Genomic DNA, 23,452 nt, shown 5'->3' on the forward strand with positions numbered 1-23,452 from the left:
ACCCGTCTCCCCTCCTTTAATATTCCTCTTAAAAACTACCTCTTTGACTAAGCTTGACCTAATATCTCTTTATATGGGCTCGGGATCAAATTTTGTTTTCTAATCGCTGCTGTGTAGCATCTTGGGACATTTTTACTTCATTAAAGGCGCTGCATAAATGCAAGTAGCTGGTATTGCAGGGTCAACAGTGCTCTCAATGTTGAGCTCCGTTCACTAATGCTCAAATGGCTAGATTTTAATGTTAGCAGAAAGCAAGTAACACATTCACTGTTTTAAGCTAGTGAGTTGTGTCTTCTTAACATCAGTCACTACACTCCTTTCAAAATCTCTCCACTCACTGTCCATAATTCCATTGTTATTTATTTTCTAGTCTTCTAGTTCCACAGACATGGATACATTCAGATACACAGCCATTCTTCATGTGTGAGTCTGGTTACCAAGCATCATTCACCACAGTGTGGGGGAGGCAGGGGGGCATGAAAGCTGAAAGACACACCCCTCCCCCACCACACCCCCCCCCCCCCCCACCCGCCCACCCCTACTCCTTCCATCCCATCATCTTCTGAAATGAAGGACCGAATAAAGTGGAAATGTGACCTTGCTGGAACAGCAGCCTATTTCATTACTATCCTCCATTCCTTGTACTAAAACAAGCAACTATGGGTTGAACGAATCCAACTGTGAATGCTGCGATCTTTCACCACACAGGCCGTGACCCCTGTGCATCTATTCAGCTCAATGTGGAATGGTTTCCTAGCAGCAAGCACAGGTGGGACCCATTAGTCAAAGTATCTGGCTACAGCTCTGTACATTGGAGGAAATATTCCACCTGGCACCTTTATTTTTATTATTTGCATCGTGTCCAAGAAGAGTTTATATCAACTTTAAAGAAACAGGAAACTAGGTTTCAGCTGTGGCTCAGTGGGTAGTACTTCTCCTTAGAAATGTGAAAGGTTGTGGGTTCCAAGTCCCACCACAGGGAGTTGAGTATCTAATCTAGGCTGACCCTCCAGTACAATACTGAGGGAGTGCTGACTTTTGGATGAAATTTTAAACTGAGACCCTGTCTAATCTCTCAGTTGAATGTGAAAAGTTCCATGGCACGATTCTAAGGAGAGCGGTGTAGTTCTCTCTGACCAATTTTTATCCCTCAACCAACATCACAAAAAAGGCAGATTATCTTTTGTGGGTGTTTGCTGCATGCAAATTGGCTGCTGCTTTTCCTACATTACAACAGTGACTACACTTCAAAAATACTGTAGCACTTTAGGATGCCCTGAGGGCATGAAAGATGCTAACTGCTTGCAAGACCTTTCTTTCTTCTTCTAACATACTTGACTTTGTCCTCACCAATCTGCCTGCTGCAGATGCATCTGTCCATGACAGTATTGGTAGGAGTGACCACCACACAAAGTCTCGTCTTCACATTGAGGATACCCTCCATCGTGTTGTGTGGCACTACCACTGTACTAAATGGGATAGATTTTGAACACATCTAGCAATGCAACACTGGGCATCCATGAGGCGCTGTGGGCCATCAGCAGCAGCAGAATTGTACTCAACCATAATCTGTAACCTCAAGGCCCAGCATATCCCCCACTCTACCATTACCATCAAGCCGGGGTTCAATTCTGGTTCAATGAAGAGTGCAGGAGAGCATGCCAGGAGCAGCACCAGGCATACCTCAAAATGAGGTGTCAGCTTGGTGAAGCTACAACCCAGGACTACTTACGTGCCAAACAGTGTAGGCCGCCTGCAATTGACAGAGCTAAGCAATCCCAGAACCAACAAATCAGATCTAAGCTCTGCAGTCCTGCCACATCCGGTCATGAATGGTGGTGGACAATTAAACAACGAACTGGAGGAGATGGCTCCACAAATATCCCCCATCCTCAATGGTGGGGGAAGCCCAGCATATCTGTGTAAAAGATAAGGTTGAAGCATTTGCAACAATCTTCAGCCAGAAGTGCTGAGTGGATGATCCATCTCAGCCTCCTCCTGAAGTCCCCAGCATCACAGATGCCAGACTTCAGTCAGTTCGATTCACTCTATGTGATATCAAGAAATGACTGAAGGCACTGGATACTGCAAAGTCAATGGGCTCTGACAATATTCCAGCAATAGTACTGAAGACCTGTGCTCCAGAACAATGCTGTGCCCCTAGCCAAGCTGTTCCAGAACAGCTACAACACTGGCATTTACCTGGCAATGTGGAAAACTGCCCAGGTATGTCCTGTACACAAAAAGCAGGACAAATCCAACCCGGCCAATTACTGCCCCATCAGTCTACTCTCCATCCTCAGAAAAGTGATGGAAGGTGTCGTTGACAGTGCTATCAAGTGGCACTTGCTTAGCAATAACCTGCTCACTGATGCTCAGTTTGGGTTCCGCCAGAGCCATCCAGCTCCTGACCTCATTACAGCCTTGGTTGAAACATGGACAAAAGAGCTGAACTCAAGAGGTGAGGTAAGAATTGACATCAAGGCAGTATTTGACTGAGTATAGCATCAAGGAGCCCTAGCAAAATGGGAATCGGGGGAAAACTCTCTGCTGGTTGGAGTCATACCTAGAGTAAAGGAAGATGGTTGTGGTTGTTGAAGGTCAATCATCTCAGCTCCAGGACATCACAGCAGGAGTTCTTCAAGGTAGTGTCCGTGACCCAACCATCTTCAGCTGCTTCATCAATGACCTTCCTTCAATCATAAGGTCAGAAGTGGGGATATTTATTGCTGATTGCACAATGTTCAGCACCATTCATGACTCCTTAGATACTGAAGCAGTCCATGTCCAAATGCAGAAAGACCTGGACAATATCCAGGCTTGGGCTGATAAGTGGCAAGTAACATGCGTGCCAAACAAGTGCCAGGCAATGACCATCTCCAACAAGAGAGAATCTAACCATCTCCCCTTGACATTCAATGGCATTACCATCGCTGAATCCCCCACTATCACCATCCTGGGGGTAACCATTGACCAGAAACTGAACTGGAGTAGCCACATAAATACTGTGGCTACAACAGCTGGTCAGAGGCTGGGAATCCTGTGGTGAGTAACTCACCTCCTGACTCCCCAAAGCTTGTCCACCATCTACAAGGCACAAGTCAGGAGTGTGATGGAATATTCTCCACTTGTCTGGATGGGGGCAGCTCCAATTAGACTCAAGAAGCTCGACACTATCCAGGACAAAGCTTGATTGGCACCCCATCCACAAACATTCACTTCCTCCACCATCAACGCATAGTGGCAGCAGTGTTTACCATCTACAAGATGCACTGCAACTATGCACCAAGGCTCCTTAGACAGCACCTTCCAAACCCGTGACCTCTGCCACCTAGAAGGACAAGGGCAGCAGATGCATGGGAAGACCACCACCTGCAAGTTCCCCTCCAAGCCACACACCATCCTGACTTGGAACTATATTGCTGTTCCTTCACTGTCACTGGGTCAAAATCCTGGAACTCGCTTCCTAACAGCACTGTGGCTGTACCTACCCCACATGGACTGCAGCGGTTCAAGAAGGCAGCTCACCATCACCTTCTCAAGGGCAAGTCTCACTAGCTGGTTAGCTGATTGAATCACTGTTAGAAAATACTTAAATCATTTTTATTAGTGAACAGTAAAGGTTATGAACAGAACCCAAACAGCAAGTAATGAGCTACATTAATTACGATAATGTTTTTCAAATACACGGTCTATTAAATTATACAATTGGCCTTGGACGTGTCGAGATACTTTTAGATGTTTTCTACATTGGTAAGCATCTGACTTTAAAACCAGGAATGAAATTATGGGAATAAAAGCAAAATCACAGATGTGAAATATCAACTCTATTTCTCTCTCCACAGATGCTGCCAGACATGCTGTGCATGTCCAGCATTTTCTGTTATTAATGAAATTACGGGATTAATTTAATCAATTAGAGTCTGGAGATTCTGGTTGGGTCATTGTGCTGCTGGAAGTGTGCTGGATGGGACCTGGTGCTCTCTCCCTCCCAAATCTTAGGACGGGGTCATTTGCATAACAGAGGCAGGGACCCATGCCATTTATGGTGTCTGGGTGTCCGCTCCACAGGGAAATCAGGAGTTTCACATCAGCACCTTCAGCTGAAGAAGGGGAAGAAAATAATTCCATATTATTTAGTGCCTGATTATGAGCATCGCACTTTAGGAAGGATGTCAAAGCTTTAAGAGAGTATGCAGAGGAGGTTTACTAGAATGAAACCAGGGATGAGGGACTTCAGTTGTATGGAGAGACTAGAGAAGGAAGGATTGTTCTCCCATGAACAAGGAAGGTTAAGGAGAGATTTAATAGTGGTGTTCAAAATCATGAGGGGTTTTGATAGAGTGGATAGGGAGAAACTGTTTACATTGGTTGGAGGGTCAGTAACCAGAGGACACAGATTTAAGATAAAGAACCAAAGGCGATTTGAGGAGAATTTATTTTAGGCAGCGAGTTATGATCTGGAATGCACTGCCTGAAAAGGTTCAGTAGAAACTTTCAAAAGGGAATTGGATAAATAATTGAAAAGGGAAACATTTGCAGGGCTATGAGGAAAGAGCAGCACGAGCTTAGCTAGTTGGATAGCTCTTTCAAAGAGGCGGCACAGACACTATAGGCTGAACAACTTCCTTCTGTGCTGTCAGATTCTATAATTTATTATAAAAACAAGAAATGCTGGAACCACTCAGCAGGTCTGGCAGCATCTGTGGAAAGAGAAGCAGAGTTAACGTTTCGGGTTGGTGACCCTTCTTCGGAACTAGCAAATATTAGAAATGTCAAAGGTTTTAAGCAAGTGAGGCGGGGGTGGGGCAAGAGATAACAAAGGAGAAGGTGTAGATTGGACAAGGCCACATAGCTGACCAAAAGGTCATGGAGCAAAGGCAAACAATATGTAAATGGTGTGTTGAAAGACAAAGCATTAGTACAAATAGGGTGTTAACGGACTGAAGGTTGAACAGCAGCAAGTCCAAACATGAAAAAAAACAGTGGGTAAACAAACTGAACAAACTTAAGATGACATATTGTTTGCCTTTGCTCCACGACTTTTTGGTCAGCAATGTGGCCTTGTCCAATCTACACCTTCGCCTTTGTTATCTCTTGCCCCACCCCCGCCTCACTTGCTTATAACCTTTGACATTTCTAATATTTGCTAGTTCCGAAGAAGGGTCACTGACCCGAAACGTTAACTCTGCTTCTCTTTCCACAGATGCTGCCAGACCTGCTGAGTGGTTCCAGCATTTCTTGTTTTTATTTCAGATTTCCAGCATCCGCAGTATTTTGCTTTTATTCTATAACTTATTGTTCACGTTGTTGTTTCTTGCCCAATAGTAATCAGTCTGCCTGATCATACATGTTGGCTGTATGTTCAGTGGAATGAGCAGAACCTCGGTCCCGCCAAATGTCCCCTGTAAGCAGCGTGGCCGCATGGCCATGCTGCAACCTCAAAAGTCCCCTTTAATTACCGCTTTACAAAAAGAATTTTAAGGGGCTGTGCACTTAAATAAATCACCTTAGCATTCCAAAAGAAAATTGGTGGGAACACTGGTCCCGCTCCTTGCTGTGATGTCAGAATGGGCAGAGGGTCAGGTTGAAGAAGTTAACCTCATTCTTGGAGTTTTTGAAGAAGGCCTTAAAGGGATGGACACACAGTAGATACAAATTCCATCCCAAATTGCTGCCCCTGCCTAGATTTGGTAAATGTTGCATCATCAGGGCGTCACAGTGGTGATCTGGTTAGCACCGCAGCCTCACAGCTCCAGGGACCCGGGTTCAGCTCTGGGTACTGCCTGTGTGGAGTTTGCAAGTTCTCCCTGTGACCACGTGGATTTTTGCCGGGTGCTCCGGCTTCCTCCCACAGCCAAAGACTTGCAGGTGATAAGTAAATTGCCCGTTGTAAATTGCCCCTAGTGTAGGTAGGTGGTAGGGAATATGGGATTACTGTAGGGTTAGTATAAATGGGTGGTTGTTGGTCAGCACAGACTCGGGCCGAAGGGCCTGTTTCAGTGCTGTATCTCTAAATAAATAAATAAATAAAAATGGGCTCAAAAGTTCCAATCTAGGAATCCATCGTATGAAATGGGAGGGCATACCAGAGATTTGGATGTGGAGGCCCAATTTGCATTCCCATGATTTTCCTTCTGAGTTCTCTAATTTGTAAAATTCACCAGGTCATGTAACCTGTGCCCAACAGTGTAGCACAATCAGTATCTCTGTGACAGTCAATGTGATTGACTCATGATCTTCTGCACAAAGAATTACATAGAAATTACAGCGCAGAAACAGGCCATTTGGTCCAACCAGGCAGTGCTGGTGCTTATTCTTCACACAAGCCTCCTCCTACCCATCTTCATCTAATCCTAGTTTTCACTGCTTTAAAACCCATCAGAATTTCAAGTGCTAATAACATGCAATTTCCATGTCTAACCTTACTTGCAAAATGATTATGGGTCATGGCATGGGATGGGAATGGCAGGGGAGGAGTGGGTGTGAGAGGATGGCACTGGATGGTGGCCTGGGAATGATAGAATGGCATGGAATTGGGATAGCATGGGAGAGAGGGGATGGCATGGATGTGGTTGGCATGGGAGGAGTGGGAGGGAGGGAATGCCATTGGAGGGGTGGCAAGGGAGGGAGGGGATGGTAACAGGAGGGAGGTGGATGGCATGAGAGGGATGGCAGGGGATTGGGGATGGCATAGGAGTGGTAGATGAGCTGATGGAATTGGTTAAGTATACTAATTTGATCGCAAATGTTTTGCAGGTCTCTCCTAGTATTAGAATTAAAAGGGAGGTAGCAGTGTGTAGCTCAGTTAATAATTTTAAGTCTGAAATTGATAGATTTTTGCTAGCCAGGAGTATTAAACGATGTGGAGCCAAAGCACGTAAATGGAATTAGTACACATATTAGCCACGATCTCATTGATTGGCAAACGGCTTTGAGGGGATGAATGGTAGCAAATTTGAACACAACAAGCTCCCAACTTGCTCTTGTGCTCTTCTTCGAAATAGTGCCATAGTTCTAAGTCCAACTGAAAGGGCAGACAGGACCTCGGTTTAACGTACCTCCAACAGTGCAGCACTCTCTCAGTACTGCACTGGCAATGTCAGCCTGGATTACATGCTTAAGTCTCTGAAGTGGGACTTGAATCCACAACCTCTGAGTCAAGAGTGATACCCACTGAGTTACGACAGAAAGGAGTGCAAAGGGGACAACATTGGGTAGAAGAAGGAATTCTTGACAAGCCCAACAACTCCCATCACCAATCTCCAAATAACTAAAGACTCACTATTGACTGGAAAGGTCATTTGCATAAATAGATTCTTCACATTGTTCAATAATGGTAAATGACTGATTTACATAAAAGGGCCCCATGCATCTCTTATTTACACATGCTTCCGTCGGGCATAGCTCAGTCGTGTCAGTCATAGAAGAAAGCTCAGTGGTAACCGTGGTGACATTGGGTGATGATGAAGCTGAAGTAATGTTCTGTAAAGGACCAAACATATAACTATCGTTACTCAGACACACACATGATGGATTTGTACATTTCCATAAAATGCCCAACTGCGACTATGATCCGTAGCCTCTCTCTAATGGATCAGCTCTCCAGTTAATACTTGATATTAAACATTTATCCTTCAACGTACATCACTAAAAAAACAGATTATCTGGTCATTTACACATTACTGTTTGTGGGAGCTTGCTGTGCGCAAATTGGCTGCTGCATTTCTTATATTACAACAGTGACTACACTTTGAAAAGTACTTCATGGTCTGTAAAGTGCTTTGGGATGTCCTCAGGTCATGAAAGGTGCTATATAAATGCAAGTTCTTTCTTTTATGGGACTTTCAGTTCAAATTGGCAATTGAATTGTAAATGCAAAATTGACTCTAATTTATCTGACCCTAAGCTTCTGCTAACATAGCAAAGATGACTAGAGGACTACACTAAACATCTGTTGTACACTTGTTGTGACTAAGAATCTACACCTGAGGAGTCAGTTGTCTGCCCTTTCCTATGACAGACAGTGACTGGCCTGCTGTATATCTCCAGCATTTGTTTTATTGCTGTTTGTGGGACCTTGCTGTGTGCAAATCGGCTGCTGTGTTTCCTACATAACAAGAGTAATTACATTTCAAAAGTACCTCATTGGCTGTAAAGCACTTTGCGATGTCCCGAGTTGGCAAAACGTACTATATAAATGCAGATTCTTTCTTCCAATAGAAATGTATCCAGGTGCCAGTCTGGACCCCGGAGAGAATCCTCACTTGCAAACTTCTTTAAACCTAAAGAAAACTGACTTCAGAAAGTGATAATCATTTGTAAACAAAGACTGAATACTCCTTTAACCCATGCTCTAATGGGATAATGCTGACTGCCATCTAAGGTGTAAGTGGTAGTGCTTTCCCACGCATCTACCTCCGTCTCTCTATGCTAATGGAGCACAATAGATACTGCAGTTTTGCACTTTCTCCCTCAGCTGTTATTAAACTTATTCAATTACCTTTTATATTCCCAGCAGGCCACTCAAATACAGTCACATCGCTACAGTGCTGTTGCTCACTAAAAAAAGAGGAAGAACTTCATTTCTATAGCATCTTTCACCATCTCTGGGCATTTAGAGCATTTTACAACTAATTAACTACTTTTAAAGGAAACTCCAGAACCAATCAGACTGAATTTTTCACCATAAATAACTAAATAACTATCATTTTCATAATAATGCAATGGAATACTTATGTTAGATTGATCAATATTAAATAATCTGTACAGTAGATGCAAGGTAGACCCAGCAGTGAATAACAGGAGGCATCTAACAAAGATGTTCATGTCGTTTATGTATAGAATAACAGATACCTGGGAGTGATTTACAGGCTGGAATCTAATCGAGGGGTTTGGGGTAATTCATATATAGAAAACAGAAAACGAGACTTGCGTTTATATAGCATCTTTCATAACCTTTGGAGTGCTTTACAGCCAATGAAGTACTTTTGAAGTGTAGTCATTATTTTAATGTAGGAAACTCAGCAGCCAATTTTCACACAGTAAGCTCCCACAAACAGCAATGTGGTAATGACCAGATATTCTATTTTTTAGGTGTTGATTGAGGGTAAAGTAATTGGCCAAGCCACTGGAGAAAACTAGCTTGCTCTTCTTCAAAATAGTGCATGGGATCTTTTACTTCTACCCAAGGTGGCTTCTCATCTGAAAGGCAGCACCTCCAATGGTGCAGCACTTTCTCAGTACAGCAACAGTCTCTGGAATGGAACTTGAATTTGTAACTTTCTGACTCAGGCAAGTGAGCTACCCACTGAGCCACAACTGAACCAACCTGCTATCTTGACCGGTCAGTTGTGGTTTAGTTCCCCTTCAACAAGGAATAATCCATGTTGGAGTACAGTTCTATGGGCATGGAATACTTCACCGTCACAGGAGGCAGCATGTGAACCTGTTGCTGTCCTCATTTGGTCGCCAGCAAGATACTTTGAGTTGAAGTCATAGAATCATACAATCATAGAATGGTTACAGCACAGAAGGAGGCCATTCAGCCCTTTGCGTCCATGCCGGCTCTCTGCAGGAGCAACTCACTTAGTCCCGCTATCCTGCCTTTTCCCCATAGCCCACCAAATTTTTTCTCTTCAGATAATGATCTAATTCTCTTTTGAAGGCCACAACTGAATTGATTCCACCACAATCACAGGAAACGCATTCCAGACCCTAACCACTCGCTGCGTTAAAAAGTTTTTCCTAATTTCACTGTTGCGTCTTTTGCCAATCACCTTAAATCGGTGTCCTCTGGTTCTCGACCTTTGTCCAATGGGAACAGTTTCTCCCTATCTATTTTGTCCAGACCCATCATGATTTTGAACACCACTATCAAATCTTCTTTTACTATTCTCTTCTCCAAGGAGAACAGCCCCAGTTTCTCCACAGTGGCGCAGTGGTTAGCACCGCAGCCTCACAGCTCCAGCGACCCGGGTTCAATTCTGGGTACTGCCTGTGTGGAGTTTTCAAGTTCTCCCTGTGTCTGCGTGGGTTTTCTCCGGGTGCTCCAGTTTCCTCCCACAAGCCAAAAGACTTGCAGGTTGGTAGGTAAATTGCCCCTAGTATAGGTAGGTGGTAGGGAAATATAGGGACAGGTGGGGATGTGGTAGGAATATGGGATTAGCGTAGGATTAGTATAAATGGGTGATTGATGGTCGGCACAGACTCGGTGGGCCGAAGGGCCTGTTTCAGTGCTGTATCTCTAAACTAAACTAAACTATCCACATAACTGAAGATCCTCATCCCCAACACCATTCTCGTAAATCTTTTCTGCATCCTCTCCAGTGCCTTCAGATACTTTCTGAAGTGTGGTGCCAGGAACTGGACACAATACTCCAGTTGAGGTCGAACCAATGTTTTATAAACGTTTATCATAACTTCCTTGCTTTTGTACTCTATGCCTCTATTTATAAAGTCCAGGATCCCATATGCTTTATTAACCACTTTCTCAACCTGCCCTGCCACCTTCACTTATTTTTGCACATATACCCCCAGGTTTCTCTGTTCCTGCACCATCTTTAGAATTGAACCCATGATTTTAGATTGCCTGTCCTCATTCTTCCTACCAAAATGAGTCACTTCACACTTCTCTGCATTAAGTTTCATCTGCCACTTGTCCACTCATTCTACCAGCCTGTCTGTGTCCTTGAAGTTTATCATTATTCTTCTTACAGTTCACAATACATCCAGCGGGGTACTGTTTGGCTGAATGGAGACAGCTATTGCTTGGTGACGTCATTCATTCTAGCAAGCTGGCAAATGTTCGCACACATTGATGACTTTCACGATCTCTCTGCGCATGCTCTGCATTGTCAGGAGTCACTTTGTTTATCAAATGCCTTTTGGAAGTCCATGTACACCACATCAACCGCATTACCCTCATCAAGCCTCTCCTCATTAAAAAAAGTCAATCACCTTAACAAATCTATGTTGGCTTTCCTTAATTAATCCCCATTTGTCCAAGTGACTGTTAATTTTGTCCCAAAATATCATTTCTAAAAGCTTTCCTTCCACTATTGTTACTTGACTAGCCTGTAGTTGCTGGGCTTATCCTTCCACCCTTTTTTTTGAAAAGGGTGCAAAATTTGCAGTTCTCCAGTTCTCCAGCACCACCCCTGTATCTATGGAGGATTGGAAGATTATGGCCAGTGCCTCTGCAATTTCCACCTTATTTCCCTCAGCATCTTAGGATGCATCTCATCCAGTCCCAATCTGATTTACCACACTCCATACATTCACATACATGCTGAATAAACCTAATTGAGACATTATTACATTCCCTCTTTCTCTGACACCACCTAATACTTTACTATTTCCTACTCTAGTGCTAGCTTTCTCTCCCAAATCTCTGTGCACCTTGATTTGATTTTCCTCTCTAATATTACCTCCTGATTCTCACACTACTGCCAAGTTAGTTTAAACCCTCACCAATAACACTAGCAAATCACCCTGCAAGGCCATTGGTCCGGGCTCTGTAGTGATGCAACTTGTCCAACCTGTACAGATCCTATCTCCCCCAGAACCATTCTCAATGTCCCAGAAATCTAAAGCCCTTCCCCCTGCGCCATCACTCCAGCCACACATTCATCTATTCCATCCTCTTATTTCTATACTCACTTGTGTGTGGTACCGGGAGTAATTCAGAGATTACTACCTTTGAGGTCTTGCTTGCTAGTTTCTTTCCTAACTCCCTAAACGCTGCCTGCAGGACCCCATCCCTCTTCCTACCTATGTCGTTGGTACCGATATGGACAATGACCGCTAGCTGTTCACCCTCCCCACTCAAAGTGCTCAGCAGCCATTCTGTGACGTCATTGACCTTGGTACCAGAGAAGCAATGTACTATCCTGGATTCATGTCTGTGGCTGCAGATTGAACCCCCAATTGTTACTGCTTTTCCAATCATCGTCCTGCCCCCTCCCTGTACAGCTGGGTCAGCCATGATGGCACAGTGGTGTAGTGGTTAGCACCGCAGCCTCACAGCTCCAACGACCTGGGTTTGATTCTGGGTACTGCCTGTGTGGAGTTTGCAAGCTCTCCCTGTGACCACGTGGGTTTCCACTGGTTTCCTCCCACAGCCAAAGACTTGTAGGTTGATAGGTAAATTGGCCATTGTAAATTGCCCCTAGTGTAGGTAGGTGGTAGGAGAATGGTGGGGATGTGGTAGAGAATATGGGATTAATGTAGGATTAGTATAAATGGGTGATTGATGGTCAGCACAGACTCGGTGGGCCGAAGGGCCTGTTTCAGTGCTTGTATCTCTCTAAAACTAAGCTCTGGCTACACACCCCAGAGGAACCATTACTCTCACCAGTATTCAGAAGGGAATACTGGTTGGACAGTGAGATGCAGTCAGGGGACTCCTGCACTACCTGCCTGGCCCTTCTTGGCTGCCTGGCATCACCCATTCCCTCTCAGCCTGCATCCACTTAAGCTGCAGGATGCCCACAAATATAAACCATGAGGTAACAATCAGGAGCAGGAATATTGTCTGGTGTTTCCTGTCCCAATCCTGGGATGGTGGGGTGAAATCCATCACAGCTTATAACTCCTCCTAGGCTGAGATCAGCTAATGAACTGATGACTAGACCAGGACCTTCTGGATCTACATGGCTCAGTGTCACAATGAGAAGCCCAATAATCCATTGAGCCATTATTGAGTTAGATGCTGCGAGGCTATTTCCCCCAGCTAAACAGCCTAGAACTCAGGGTTTATGTCTCAGAATAAGATTTCGGACTGAGATGAGGACTGAGATGACGAGAAATTTCATTACTCAGTAGATTGTGAATCTTTGGAACCCTCTTAACAGAGGGCTGTGGATGCTCCATCGTTGAGTATATTCAAGACTAAGATTGATAGGTTGCTGGACACTTGGGGAAATCAAGGGATAAGACAGAAATGTGGACCAGCCATAAAAACTTAAGGAATAGGAGCAGTAGTAATAAGATCATGGCTGATCTGATTGTGGCCTTAACCGCACTTTCCTGCCTGCCCCCCATAACCCTTGACTCCCTTGTTCATCTTCTTGAATGGCAGAGCAGGCTCAAGTGGCCATATGGCCTACTCCTGATACTAGTTTTTACATTTGCATGTTCTTAGGAGTATTCTTACTTTGAATGATGCCTCTCATGTCACCTCATTTACCTTTTCTTGGGCTCTTTGGCTGTTCTGTGCCACCCGTCGCTTCTCTTCAAAAGAAAATCAACAAACAGCATCATCACACATGGCAATATATGAAATATTCGTTTCTGATAATGTTGATCAATAAGAGAGTTTCCTCTCTCATGCTGGTGCTTACCTCGACAATAACAGATGACACAGATTATCACCACCAAAAGGGGCAGCAAAACCAAAAAGTACCATTTATAAGTGCCGTCAGTGCGTTCTACTGGTGTTACTGGAACATCTGAAGCCACTGCAAAACACACACAACTCATGAACAGCAATCAGTACAGCACATGAACAACATATAACAATATAATACTCGTGTGATTCTGTCGGCTGTGTGTTATGTGGTCAGTTTCTACTCTTGAGGAGTATTCTCTGTGTGTCTCTCTGATGTGGACTTAATGTTAAGGGATATGAATGATCTTAGCAATGTGAACTATCCAAACTGTCCTATTGATCTCATCAAGTTAAGGGATATTGGTCCTGGGGAATGGGACAGTTTACATTTCAGGTACCCAGTGTCATAGGAACATAGGAGCATAGGGAGATAGGAACAGGAGTAGGCCATTCAGCCCCTCGAGCCTGTCCTGCCATTCAATGAGATCATGGCCTAACTCCATATACCTGCCTTTGGCCCATATCCCTTAATATCTTTGCTTAACAAAAATCTATCTATCTCAGATTTAAAATTAACAACTGTTCTAGCTTCAACTGCTGTTTGTGGGAGAGAGTTCCAAACCTCTACCACCCTTTGTGTGAAGAAGTGCTTCCTAACATCTCTCCTGAACAGTCTGGCCCTATTTTTTAGACTATGCCCCCAAGTTTTAGAATTTCCAACCAGTGGAAATAGTTTATCTTTATCTAACCTGTCTTTTCCTGTTAATATCTTGAAGACTTCGATCAGATCACCCTTTAACCTTCTAAATTCTAGCGAAAACAGGCCAAATTTGTGTAATCTCTCCTTGTAACTTAACTCCTGTGGCATAATCTCTGTGTCTTTATACACCAATCCTCTAGATATAAAGACTAGCATTCCATTAGCCTTTTTGATTATTTTCTGCACTTGCTCATGGCATTTTAAAGATCTATGCACCTGAACCCCCAAGTCTCTTTGGACATCCACTGTACTTAACCTCTACCCATTTAGAAAGTACCCTGCTCTATCCTTTTTTGGTCCAAAATGGATAATCTCACACTTGCCCGCATTGAAATCCATCTGCCACAGTTTTGCCCATTCACCTAGTCTGTCAATATCTCTTTGCAATTTTATGCTATCATCTAGACTGTCTGCAATGCCACCTAACTTTGTATCATCAGCAAATTTGGATATATGAGTTACTATGCCATCATCCAAGTCGTTAATAAATAATGTGAATAATTGAGGCCCCAACACAGATCCCTGTGGGACACCACTAGTTACATCCTGCCAATCAGAGTACTTACCCATTATCCACACTCTCTGTTGCCTACCACTCAACCAACTTCCTAACCATGTCAATAATTTGCCCTCAACTCCATGGGCTTCTACCTCAGTTAACAGTCTCTTATGTGGGACTTTATCAAATGCCTTCTGTAAGTCCATATAAATAACATCCATAGACATTCCCCTGTCCACTACCTTAGTCACCTCTTCAAAATATTCAATGAGATTTAGAGTCATAGAGAGATACAGCACCAAAACAGGCCCTTCGGCCCAACGAGTCCACGCCGACCATCAACCACCCATTTATACTAATCCTACATTAATCTCATTTTTTCCCTCTCACATCCCCACTTTCCCTCAATCCTTCTACCATCTACCTACACTAGGGGCAATTTTTACAATGGCCAATTTACCTATTAACCTGCAAGTCTTTGGCATGTGGGAGGAAACCGGAGCACCCGGAGGAAACCCACGCAGTCACAGGGAGAACTTGCAAACTCCGCACAGGCAGTACCCAGAACTGAACCAACAGAACTGAAGATTTGTCAGGCATGACCTTCCCGTCATGATTCCATGTTGGCTGTCCCTGATTAACTGAAATTTTTCTAGGTGTTCAGTCACCCTATCCTTGATGATAGACTCCAGCAACTTGCCCACCACAGATGTCAGGCTAACTGGTCTGTAATTTCCTTGGTTCCCCCTTTCACCCTTCTTAAAAAGTGGAGTGACATGTGCAACTTTCCAATCCAGAGGGACCACTCCTGAATCTAGGGAACTCTGAAAGACTATAGTTATGGCATCTACAATGTTTTCCCCTACTTCCTTTCACACCCTCGGATGGAAACCGTCAGGTCCTGGGGATTTCTCACCCTTTAGTTCCATTAATTTTCTTGTTACTGATGTTTTACTTACGTTAATTGTATTAAGTCCCTGTCCCCTATCGGCTATTAATTTTTTTCGGGACTTCCAGCAAGTTATCCTCCTTTTCAACTGTAAATACTGAGGCAAAGTAATTGTTCAACATGTCTGCCATTTCCCCATTATCAATGACAATATCTCCAGTTTCAGCTTTTAGTGGGCCTACATTGCTCTTGACAACCTGCTTTCCCTTTATGTAACTATAAAATTTCTTCTTATTGATTTTGATGTCCCTTGAAAGTTTCCTTTCATAATCTCTTTTAGTAGCTCTTAATAGCTGCTTTGTGACCCTTTGCTGGTCTTTGTATCGATCCCATTCAGCTGGCTCTGTGCTGCGTTTTACATTTTTGTAAGCCCTTTCTTTTAGTTTTATGCTATCCCTAATCTCTTTAGTTGTCCATGGCTGTTTTTTCTTTGAAGTGGAGCTTTTTCCTCTCAGGGGTATATACTCGCTCTGTATTTCGTTAAATGTTTCTTTAAATATTCTTCAGTCGTTTGACCCATGAACAGATCTACTCAGTTCACCATGGACAGTCTCTGTCTCATCCCGGTAAAGTCAGCCTTACCCAAGTCTAAAATTCTAGTAGCTGATTCGTGTTTTTCACTTTCAAACGCTACCTTGAATTCGATCATGTTGTGATCACTATTTGATAAATGTTCACGCACAGTTAGGCTACTAATTAAATTTGGCTCAATACTCATAACTAAATCTAATATTGCCTGTCCCCTTGTTACATCTAGGACATATTGCTGTAGGAAACTATCCCGGACACATTCCAGAAATTCACTACCTTTCTGACAGGTGCTAGTCTGCCTCTCCCAATCTATGTGTAAGTTAAAATCCCTCATTAATACTATTCTGCCTTTGTTACACACTCGCCTAATTTGTGCATTTATACAATCATTTATACCTCAGAACTGCCACCAGGGGTCTATACACAACACCCATTACAGTTTTAGATCCTTTTCTGTTCCTCAATTCCACCCATAAGGTCTCCACTGAATGCTTTCCCCTCATTATATCCTCCCTCACCAATGAGGTGATATTATTTCTAATCAGTAAGGCTACTCCACCCCCTCTGCCATTTTCCCTGTCCCTCCTGTAAACTTTATAACCAGGTATATTTAATTCCCAGTCCCGACCATCCTGCAGCCACGTCTCCGCAATGGCCACCACATCATAATCTTCCATTTGAATTTGTGCCCGCAGTTCATCTAGTTTATTCCTTACACTCCATGCATTTGTATATAGAACTCTTATTTGGGCTATACCCCCCTAACCTGTCCCTCAGCACTGATGCTTTATTTGCCTGTGTATTATTTCCCTCTTCTGGTTTAACCAGTATACTTCTTGTAGTTTTGCCATTACCTGCAGTTCCTGAAATAGGATTCCTGACTGTTTCTTTACTCTCTGCCCTGTTACTTGTTTTTGAAACTGTATTGACTTCCCCTGAGGCCTCCCCCTCCCCCCCCCCCATTTACTAGTTTAAAGTCCTTGTGATCACCCCATTTATCCTTTCTGCCTGTCAACATTAAGCACACCCAAGTATAGCATGGTTACATACAGAGTAAAGTTCCTTATACTCTTCCCCAACAACGTGCTTTAGCCCACCTCAGAACTGTTTCCCATTCTGTTCACCCCGTCACCCCTCTGTATTCGATTGCCAATTAGTATTGAATCAGACTAATTTTGTAGTGTGGGTCAGTGGCTACTTGGAAGCTGATTTGACCCTGTTCAAACTTCTTTCAGGTCCCACATAAGGGATTCAGATGGCTTCAATGAGTTGAGATTGGAACTAGGGCTATAACAAATTAGTAAGGCCTTATGCATGAAACTCCCCAGCCTTGACTCTTGACTAGGCTCCTCTGCACTATGTGCAACTAGTCTTCCTGGACACTGGATGTCCAATCAGGCAAGCCAAAGCATTCACGAAACCAAGTTTAAGGCAAAGTTAAAAATTATCAAGCAGGTCAGACAAGAAAAATAGAGAAAATGTATTGTGGGGAAAATGGAGAAACCTCAACATTAAAAACTGAAGGAAAACATCGAGAAAGGAACCAAATTGAAATTAAATTGAAAAATGAATAAAAAGTAATGGCAGATTACACAGACCTGGGGAGAAAGAGAAAAAAACAAACATTTCAATTGAAGATATTGCAAAAAAAGTAAGGTGAGTGAAAAAGTGCATTTGAAAATCTGAGGGTGGAGAGAAATCTATAGGTTTGGAGAGACACAAAAGTCTAATAAGGAAGTCTACAATTACTAAAATGATTCCTAGGGGTTACCAGTATTAAAACTATGACTTCAGCTGGGTGCCCTCACTTTCTAGAGGACAGTCATGTTGGTTTTGAGTGCAATGAATTAACTAACGGGATTACATCTAATTCACATGCTATGTTAACAGAGGACACTGTCTGGGCCTGACACACTCCTCAGGTGACATGCACCTGAGCCTATTCACTCATTTGATCAATGTGCAGGCAGTCTAAGCTGAGGAACCTGATCTCACAGCTAAACCCAGGGTGGGACCCTCCTACTACAGGGATTTTTCTCCGGCAAGAGCAACCAGCCTGATGGAGGAAGAGAAAGACCTATGTTGCATGTTTTCTTGTAGGTTTATAGATGAGGAGCATTTAATAATTACCGGTCACATTTACAACAATGGAATGACCAAGTGATTTCAATTTTCCATGCGAAGCTTCACACCGGAATGTGCCACTGTCACTGAAGTTGAGAAAGGCGATTGTGTGACTGACAAATATGCTTCCTTCCTTGCCATTATTGGTGCGTGTCCTGTTTGCAGGCACAGGCTGACAACTGGTTGTCTCCAATATGCACCAGTGCACCACTGGTTCTTGTGCTTGGTCAGCACAGAATTTTACGGTACAGTTCAGTGTTAGACTGTCTCCCACATTACGTATCAACAAAGCTTGCGGGTAGATTACACTCAGCTCACAGGCACGATTTCCATTTCCTGAAATAGAGAAGTTGTGGGTCAGTCTACATAACAATTCTGCACTGTCGCCCCCTCACCACCTTCCATACATTTTTTTAAGCTTGTACTCCCGTACCAAATACAAATGGCTACTCTTCATGTGTATGGCAATAAATGCTAGAGTTTCTGATATGTGTGGAGTTTGCATGCAAATGCTTGGAAAAAACCTCCCTACAGTCATTTTTTGGTGAGTGTAGATACTTCCATAGAGAGTTGGTGACATCAAGCTACGCTGGCTACTGATCACCCTGATATGCCTTTCATGCAGTGTTTCTGGCAGCATGGCTGTGAACGGGGTACTTCCAACTGACTTATAGTTAATGAGTCATTAAATTGTGACAACAACTTGCATTTATGTAGGACCCTTAACGCAAACCAGCCCAAGGTGCGTCACAGGAGCATTATCAAACAACAATTGGCACCAAACCACATGAGGAGATATTAGGACAGGTGACCAAAAGGTTGGTCAAAGAGGTAGGTTTTAAAAAGCGTTTTAAAGGAGGAAAGAGAGGTGTAGAGGCTTGGGTGAAATTCCAGAGCTTAGGGTCCAGGCAGCTGGATGGCATGGCTGCCAAGGATGGAACACTGACTGAAAATCGGGGATGCATAAGAGGCCAGAATTATAGGAATGCAAAGATCTGGGAGGGTTGTAGAGTTGAGGAGGTTACAGAGCTAGAGTAGGGGAGATACCATGGAGAGATTTGAAAACAAGAATGAGAATTTGTAAACCAAGGTGGTGCTGGACCAGGAGCAGTAGGTCAATGGGCAGAGTGGTGGCAGGCGAACAGGACTTGGTGCGAGTTAGGATACAGGCAGCAGAGTTTTGGATGAGTTCAAGTTTATGGAGGGTGGAAGATGGCAGTCCAGTCAGGATGTACTGAGGTGAGGCGGAGATGGATAATGTTACAGAAGTGGAAGCAGGCAGTCTTGGTGATGGGGTGGATATGGGAACGGAACCTCAGACAGTGCCAGGTTGAGGGATGGAGTCAGTGGCTAGGGAACGGAATTTGTGGATGAGACTGAAGACAATGACAAAAAACAAATCTACTGGCTATCCATCTCACTTGCTGTTCATGAGATCCTGCTGTGCACAAGTTGGTTGTTGAGTCCGCATACATGCCAACATTGATTGTGTTCAAAAGTAATAAATTAACTATTTGCACTTTGGGATATTCTGGAGATGTGAAGAGCATTGCAGGGTACACTTGTGGGTTTTAATTTTCTGTACATTCATTTTAATAGATGATTGATTCCAATAGACATATAATTGAATATATGAGAATGGAGGCTGAGCTCAATAGTCAAGAATGGAAGTATAACTCAGAAAACTACCAAAGACAGAAAAATCATGAGATGTGAGACCCACCTCCAGGTGGCTCCCCCACAATGGTTTGATTTCCCAAAACCTCCTTTTGTGTTGTACTTTCTCCAGTTCTAATTCCAGTAGCCTGGCCCCCATGAACAACCCTGCAGAGTTTAAGCTACTCTATCAGGCTTATGCCTTGCAGCAGACTTGTGAACCCGGTTTTTCATGTGTTTGCAAGTCTGCCAGTGGGGTAAGGGTGCTGGGTTTAGCATTATAAATGGCAGAAGCTGATTGATGTTGGTGGTTCCTGGAATCCAAATTAAAACAAGGCTAATATGAGAGCTATATTTTATATTGGGTATGGTGGTATGCTCAAGTCACCAGCCAGGAGGCTCTGGCACCTGGATTGTCATGTAGCCAGCAATATCCCCACAGTTAACTTGCCTGATTTATTAAATCCAGTAAAAATCTGATCTTCCCTGATGGCTGACCTTCACTGGTACATGCTTAGCCCTTGCCCATTGTCTGTACATTTTAGCAATATTTTTTCAAAGCTACCATTTTAAGTCTGTAGTATTGTCGGAACAAAGAACTAATTTTGATTTATTCCACTATACAAATTCACACTGAGTTCAATTTCCCTCCTCTCCTTGAAAATGCTTGATAAAAAGAATTTTAATTACTTTTTACAAGCCATAAATGCCCTTATGTGCCAGTGTCAATAGCTATAAAACCAAACATATAGCTTCCTCCCCATTTTAAGCTAGAAATAAGGTGAAATAGCACGTGATTATTACTGAAGAAGCAGCTTACATTCAAAACACTAACTTGGCTTTTCTCTTTACGGATGCTGATGGATTTAATACAGCAATATAGTGATTTGTTTAATTGGGAAAGTGGATTTACGAGTTTTTAGAAAACAGCTCAATGCCAGATCAGAACAGATTACAAACTATCAGGGGGGACTTAATGAATGGTTAAAGAATCAGCCCAACACACATCATTGTGTGCAAACTGGTCTCATTGTGGTTCCATCAACTCCTCACACAGCTTGAGGCACACGTATGTATTTTGTGTCTCTATTTCAATACTTGTGAAATGCTAAACATCCTGTTTTACTGCCAGTCCATCACACTGACGGACCACATGAATGGCCATTAGAAATGTCAACGCTCAAATTCAGTGAGTTGGAAACATGACTTGATTATAGTTCTAGAACCTTCCCCATCCTCGATTATAAATCCCTCCATGTCCTAGCCCCACTCTATCTCTGCAACTTGCTGCAGCCCTACATCCCCTCTGACACTGGTCTTTTGCACAGTCCCTCTTTCCCTTCACTCACTATTGGTAGCTGGGTCTTCAGCTACTTGGGTTCCAATTTCTGACATTTCCTGAACTCAATCTATTTCTCTCTCTCCTTTAAAAACCTCTTCAAAGACAATCTCACCCCTCATAATCCTTTCTTCCCTGACACAGTCTGCATTTTCTGCATGTCTATCTGAAAGTATCTTGGAACATGCTTTTATGTTAAACCTGCTAAATTGATCCAATATTACATTATTTCAGCAAAGAAACAGGACATTCAGCCTCCATGTGAGCCTTCTCCCACTCTAACTCCCGTTCCCACCCTTCCCCTGTATCCCTCAATTCCCTTCTCCCTCATTTATGCATCAATCCTCCCCTTAAATGGATTAATGCTCTGTACTTCAACCACTCCAGTGAGTTTCACATTCCCACCACTCTCTGTGTAGAGAACTTCCTCCTGAATTCTTTATTTGATCTGTTAGTAGCTATTTTGTATTTATACCCCCTTGTTCTGGATTCAACTACAAGTGGAAAAAGTTTCTCCACATCCACTTTTTAGAATTTTAAAATCAGTGCTACGGACATCAGCAATGGTCCTTGCGTACTCTGTGATCAAGCACTGTGTACTGGTATGGACCAGAAATGTCCAACTTTACACTGCAATGTGGTCTATCACTGGAACCCTCAGGTTGACCCCAACACCTGGCTGCCCATGCTGTCGCACATCGCTCCCCTCCCATGCATTCACCACGAAGTCGTAACCTTCCCAGAGGGCCAGGGAATCGAGGATGGTCTTCTCATCCACCAGGAACTCAACAACATCCCTCAACATCGTTTGACTTCAACAATGTGATTTTAACCCTGATGAGGCTTGGAAAGCTGAATGGAGTTCACAAGAAGTCACAAAGAAACACTTGGAAGACTCGACGCAGATGATCTCTGGCTTTGATCTTCCGCAAAGCTCACAGACAACATTAAACCACCTCTGCACTAACCACGGCAGATGTGAATATTTGATGCACTACTGGAGAATTATAAACGTTGCAGGATGTGACTGTGGTCACCCAGAACAGACCATAGAACATATATTGACTCAATGTCCAACTCACAAATACAAAGGAGGCATCACAGCGATACAGTCTGCAATTGCTGACACAATTATCTGGCTCAACCACCTGAATATAAAACTATAGTTGTTGTTCTACAACAGGGTTGTCCAACCTTTTCGCAAGTGGGGGGTGGGGGGCACATTACAATCTTTGTCTTACGGGTTGGGGGTGGGGGGGTGGTGCCGGTGAGATAATTTCAGAAAGATAAAGGCATTAAAAAGTTATCTTACTATTAATCAAAACAACAAAAAATGTGAATTTTTGTGAAGAAACTTTAAATGAGAAGATTAATTTACTGACTTACTTTCTCATCACTATGTTGGACTTTGATTTCGTGCGATACCTTTCTTTACTCATTCATGGGATGTGGGCGTCACTGGCTATGCCAGCATTTATTGCCCATCCCTAATTGCCCTTGAGAAGGTGGTGGTGAGTTGCCTTCTTGAACCGCTGCAGTCCATGTGGGGTAGGTATACCCACAGTGCTGTTAGGAAGGGAGTTCCAGGATTTTGACCCAGCGACAGTGAAGGAGCAATGATATAGTTCCAAGTCAGGATGGGGTGTGAGTTACTGGGGAAGAAATGGAAAGGCTGCTACCTGGAGCTTGAATCAATCATCAGCATCAAGACGAGGGAGTAAGGGAAGAAAGATCAGAGGAGGTTCTTTACACGTATCCCAGTGCAGCTGATTAATAATAAAAATATGAAATATGTTATTATTTTTATCACACTTGCTTTAAAGCCATGAGGGGTTTCAATGGCACTTTAGAAACTATGGACACCCTCTTTAAAATAGTAAGAAACCCTGTCTTTGAAGGTTAAGTTTTCCAAGGTTGCCCTCCCGAGGCGGTGATTCAATCAATGGCAATGCAGATCTGAGAATCAAGATTCGAAAAGCTCTCGATTTTACAGTCATTAACATTAATCTCTAAAGTCATTAATTCTTGAAATTGGAAGTCTTGCTGCACCATTATGTCCAGTTAGGGTCAGACATGCAATTTAATATAGTACAACTGCAGACGCTAGGTTATTCAAAACCACAAAAAATAATTTAAAAACTGAAATTAATAACAGTAATTTGTTTTATGTATGAAGTAAGTTATTCATATTTCCTACCTTGTATCAATGAGATCAGTAAGAGACATTGAAAAGGAGCTTGCTGAATTCTGCTTAACCACATAAT

General features: G+C 43.2%; 1 protein-coding gene across 3 annotated transcripts; it reads right to left on the reverse strand.

Annotated features, from left to right (window-relative positions):
* Positions 1–5,258: 5,258 nt before the first annotated feature.
* Positions 5,259–23,452, reverse strand: LOC137346994 (B- and T-lymphocyte attenuator-like). 3 transcript variants are annotated; one of them, XR_010968840.1, is made up of 7 exons: positions 23,386–23,452; positions 18,200–18,529; positions 13,344–13,460; positions 13,190–13,233; positions 8,504–8,562; positions 8,145–8,285; positions 7,419–7,485 (listed from the first exon to the last, which is right to left on the reverse strand). XR_010968840.1 is itself a non-coding variant. In XM_068010979.1 (5 exons), the coding sequence occupies exons 1-5, from the start codon at positions 23,447–23,449 to the stop codon at positions 7,285–7,287; spliced, it is 756 nt and encodes a 251-aa protein (XP_067867080.1). In that variant the 5' UTR covers positions 23,450–23,452; the 3' UTR covers positions 5,259–7,284. The 3 variants fall into 3 exon arrangements, 1 of the variants encoding a protein (XP_067867080.1); XR_010968839.1 differs by lacking the exon at positions 8,504–8,562; XM_068010979.1 differs by lacking the exons at positions 8,145–8,285; positions 8,504–8,562 and having other exon boundaries at positions 5,259–7,485.

The sequence above is a fragment of the Heterodontus francisci genome, chromosome 31 (assembly GCF_036365525.1).
Source record: "Heterodontus francisci isolate sHetFra1 chromosome 31, sHetFra1.hap1, whole genome shotgun sequence".
In the NCBI taxonomy this organism is placed as follows: domain Eukaryota; kingdom Metazoa; phylum Chordata; class Chondrichthyes; order Heterodontiformes; family Heterodontidae; genus Heterodontus; species Heterodontus francisci.

Bases quoted from the DNA above. Each gene is read 5' to 3' on its own strand.
- LOC137346994 (XM_068010979.1), bottom strand. From the start codon at position 23,449: ATGTGGTTAAGCAGAATTCAGCAAGCTCCTTTTCAATGTCTCTTACTG. The intron at 18,530-23,385 runs GTAGGAAATATG...TCTCTATTTCAG, and splicing joins ACTGATCTCATTGATACAAG to GAAATGGAAATCGTGCCTGT. The intron at 13,461-18,199 runs GTAATTATTAAA...TGTGTTTTGCAG, and splicing joins CATTGTTGTAAATGTGACCG to TGGCTTCAGATGTTCCAGTA.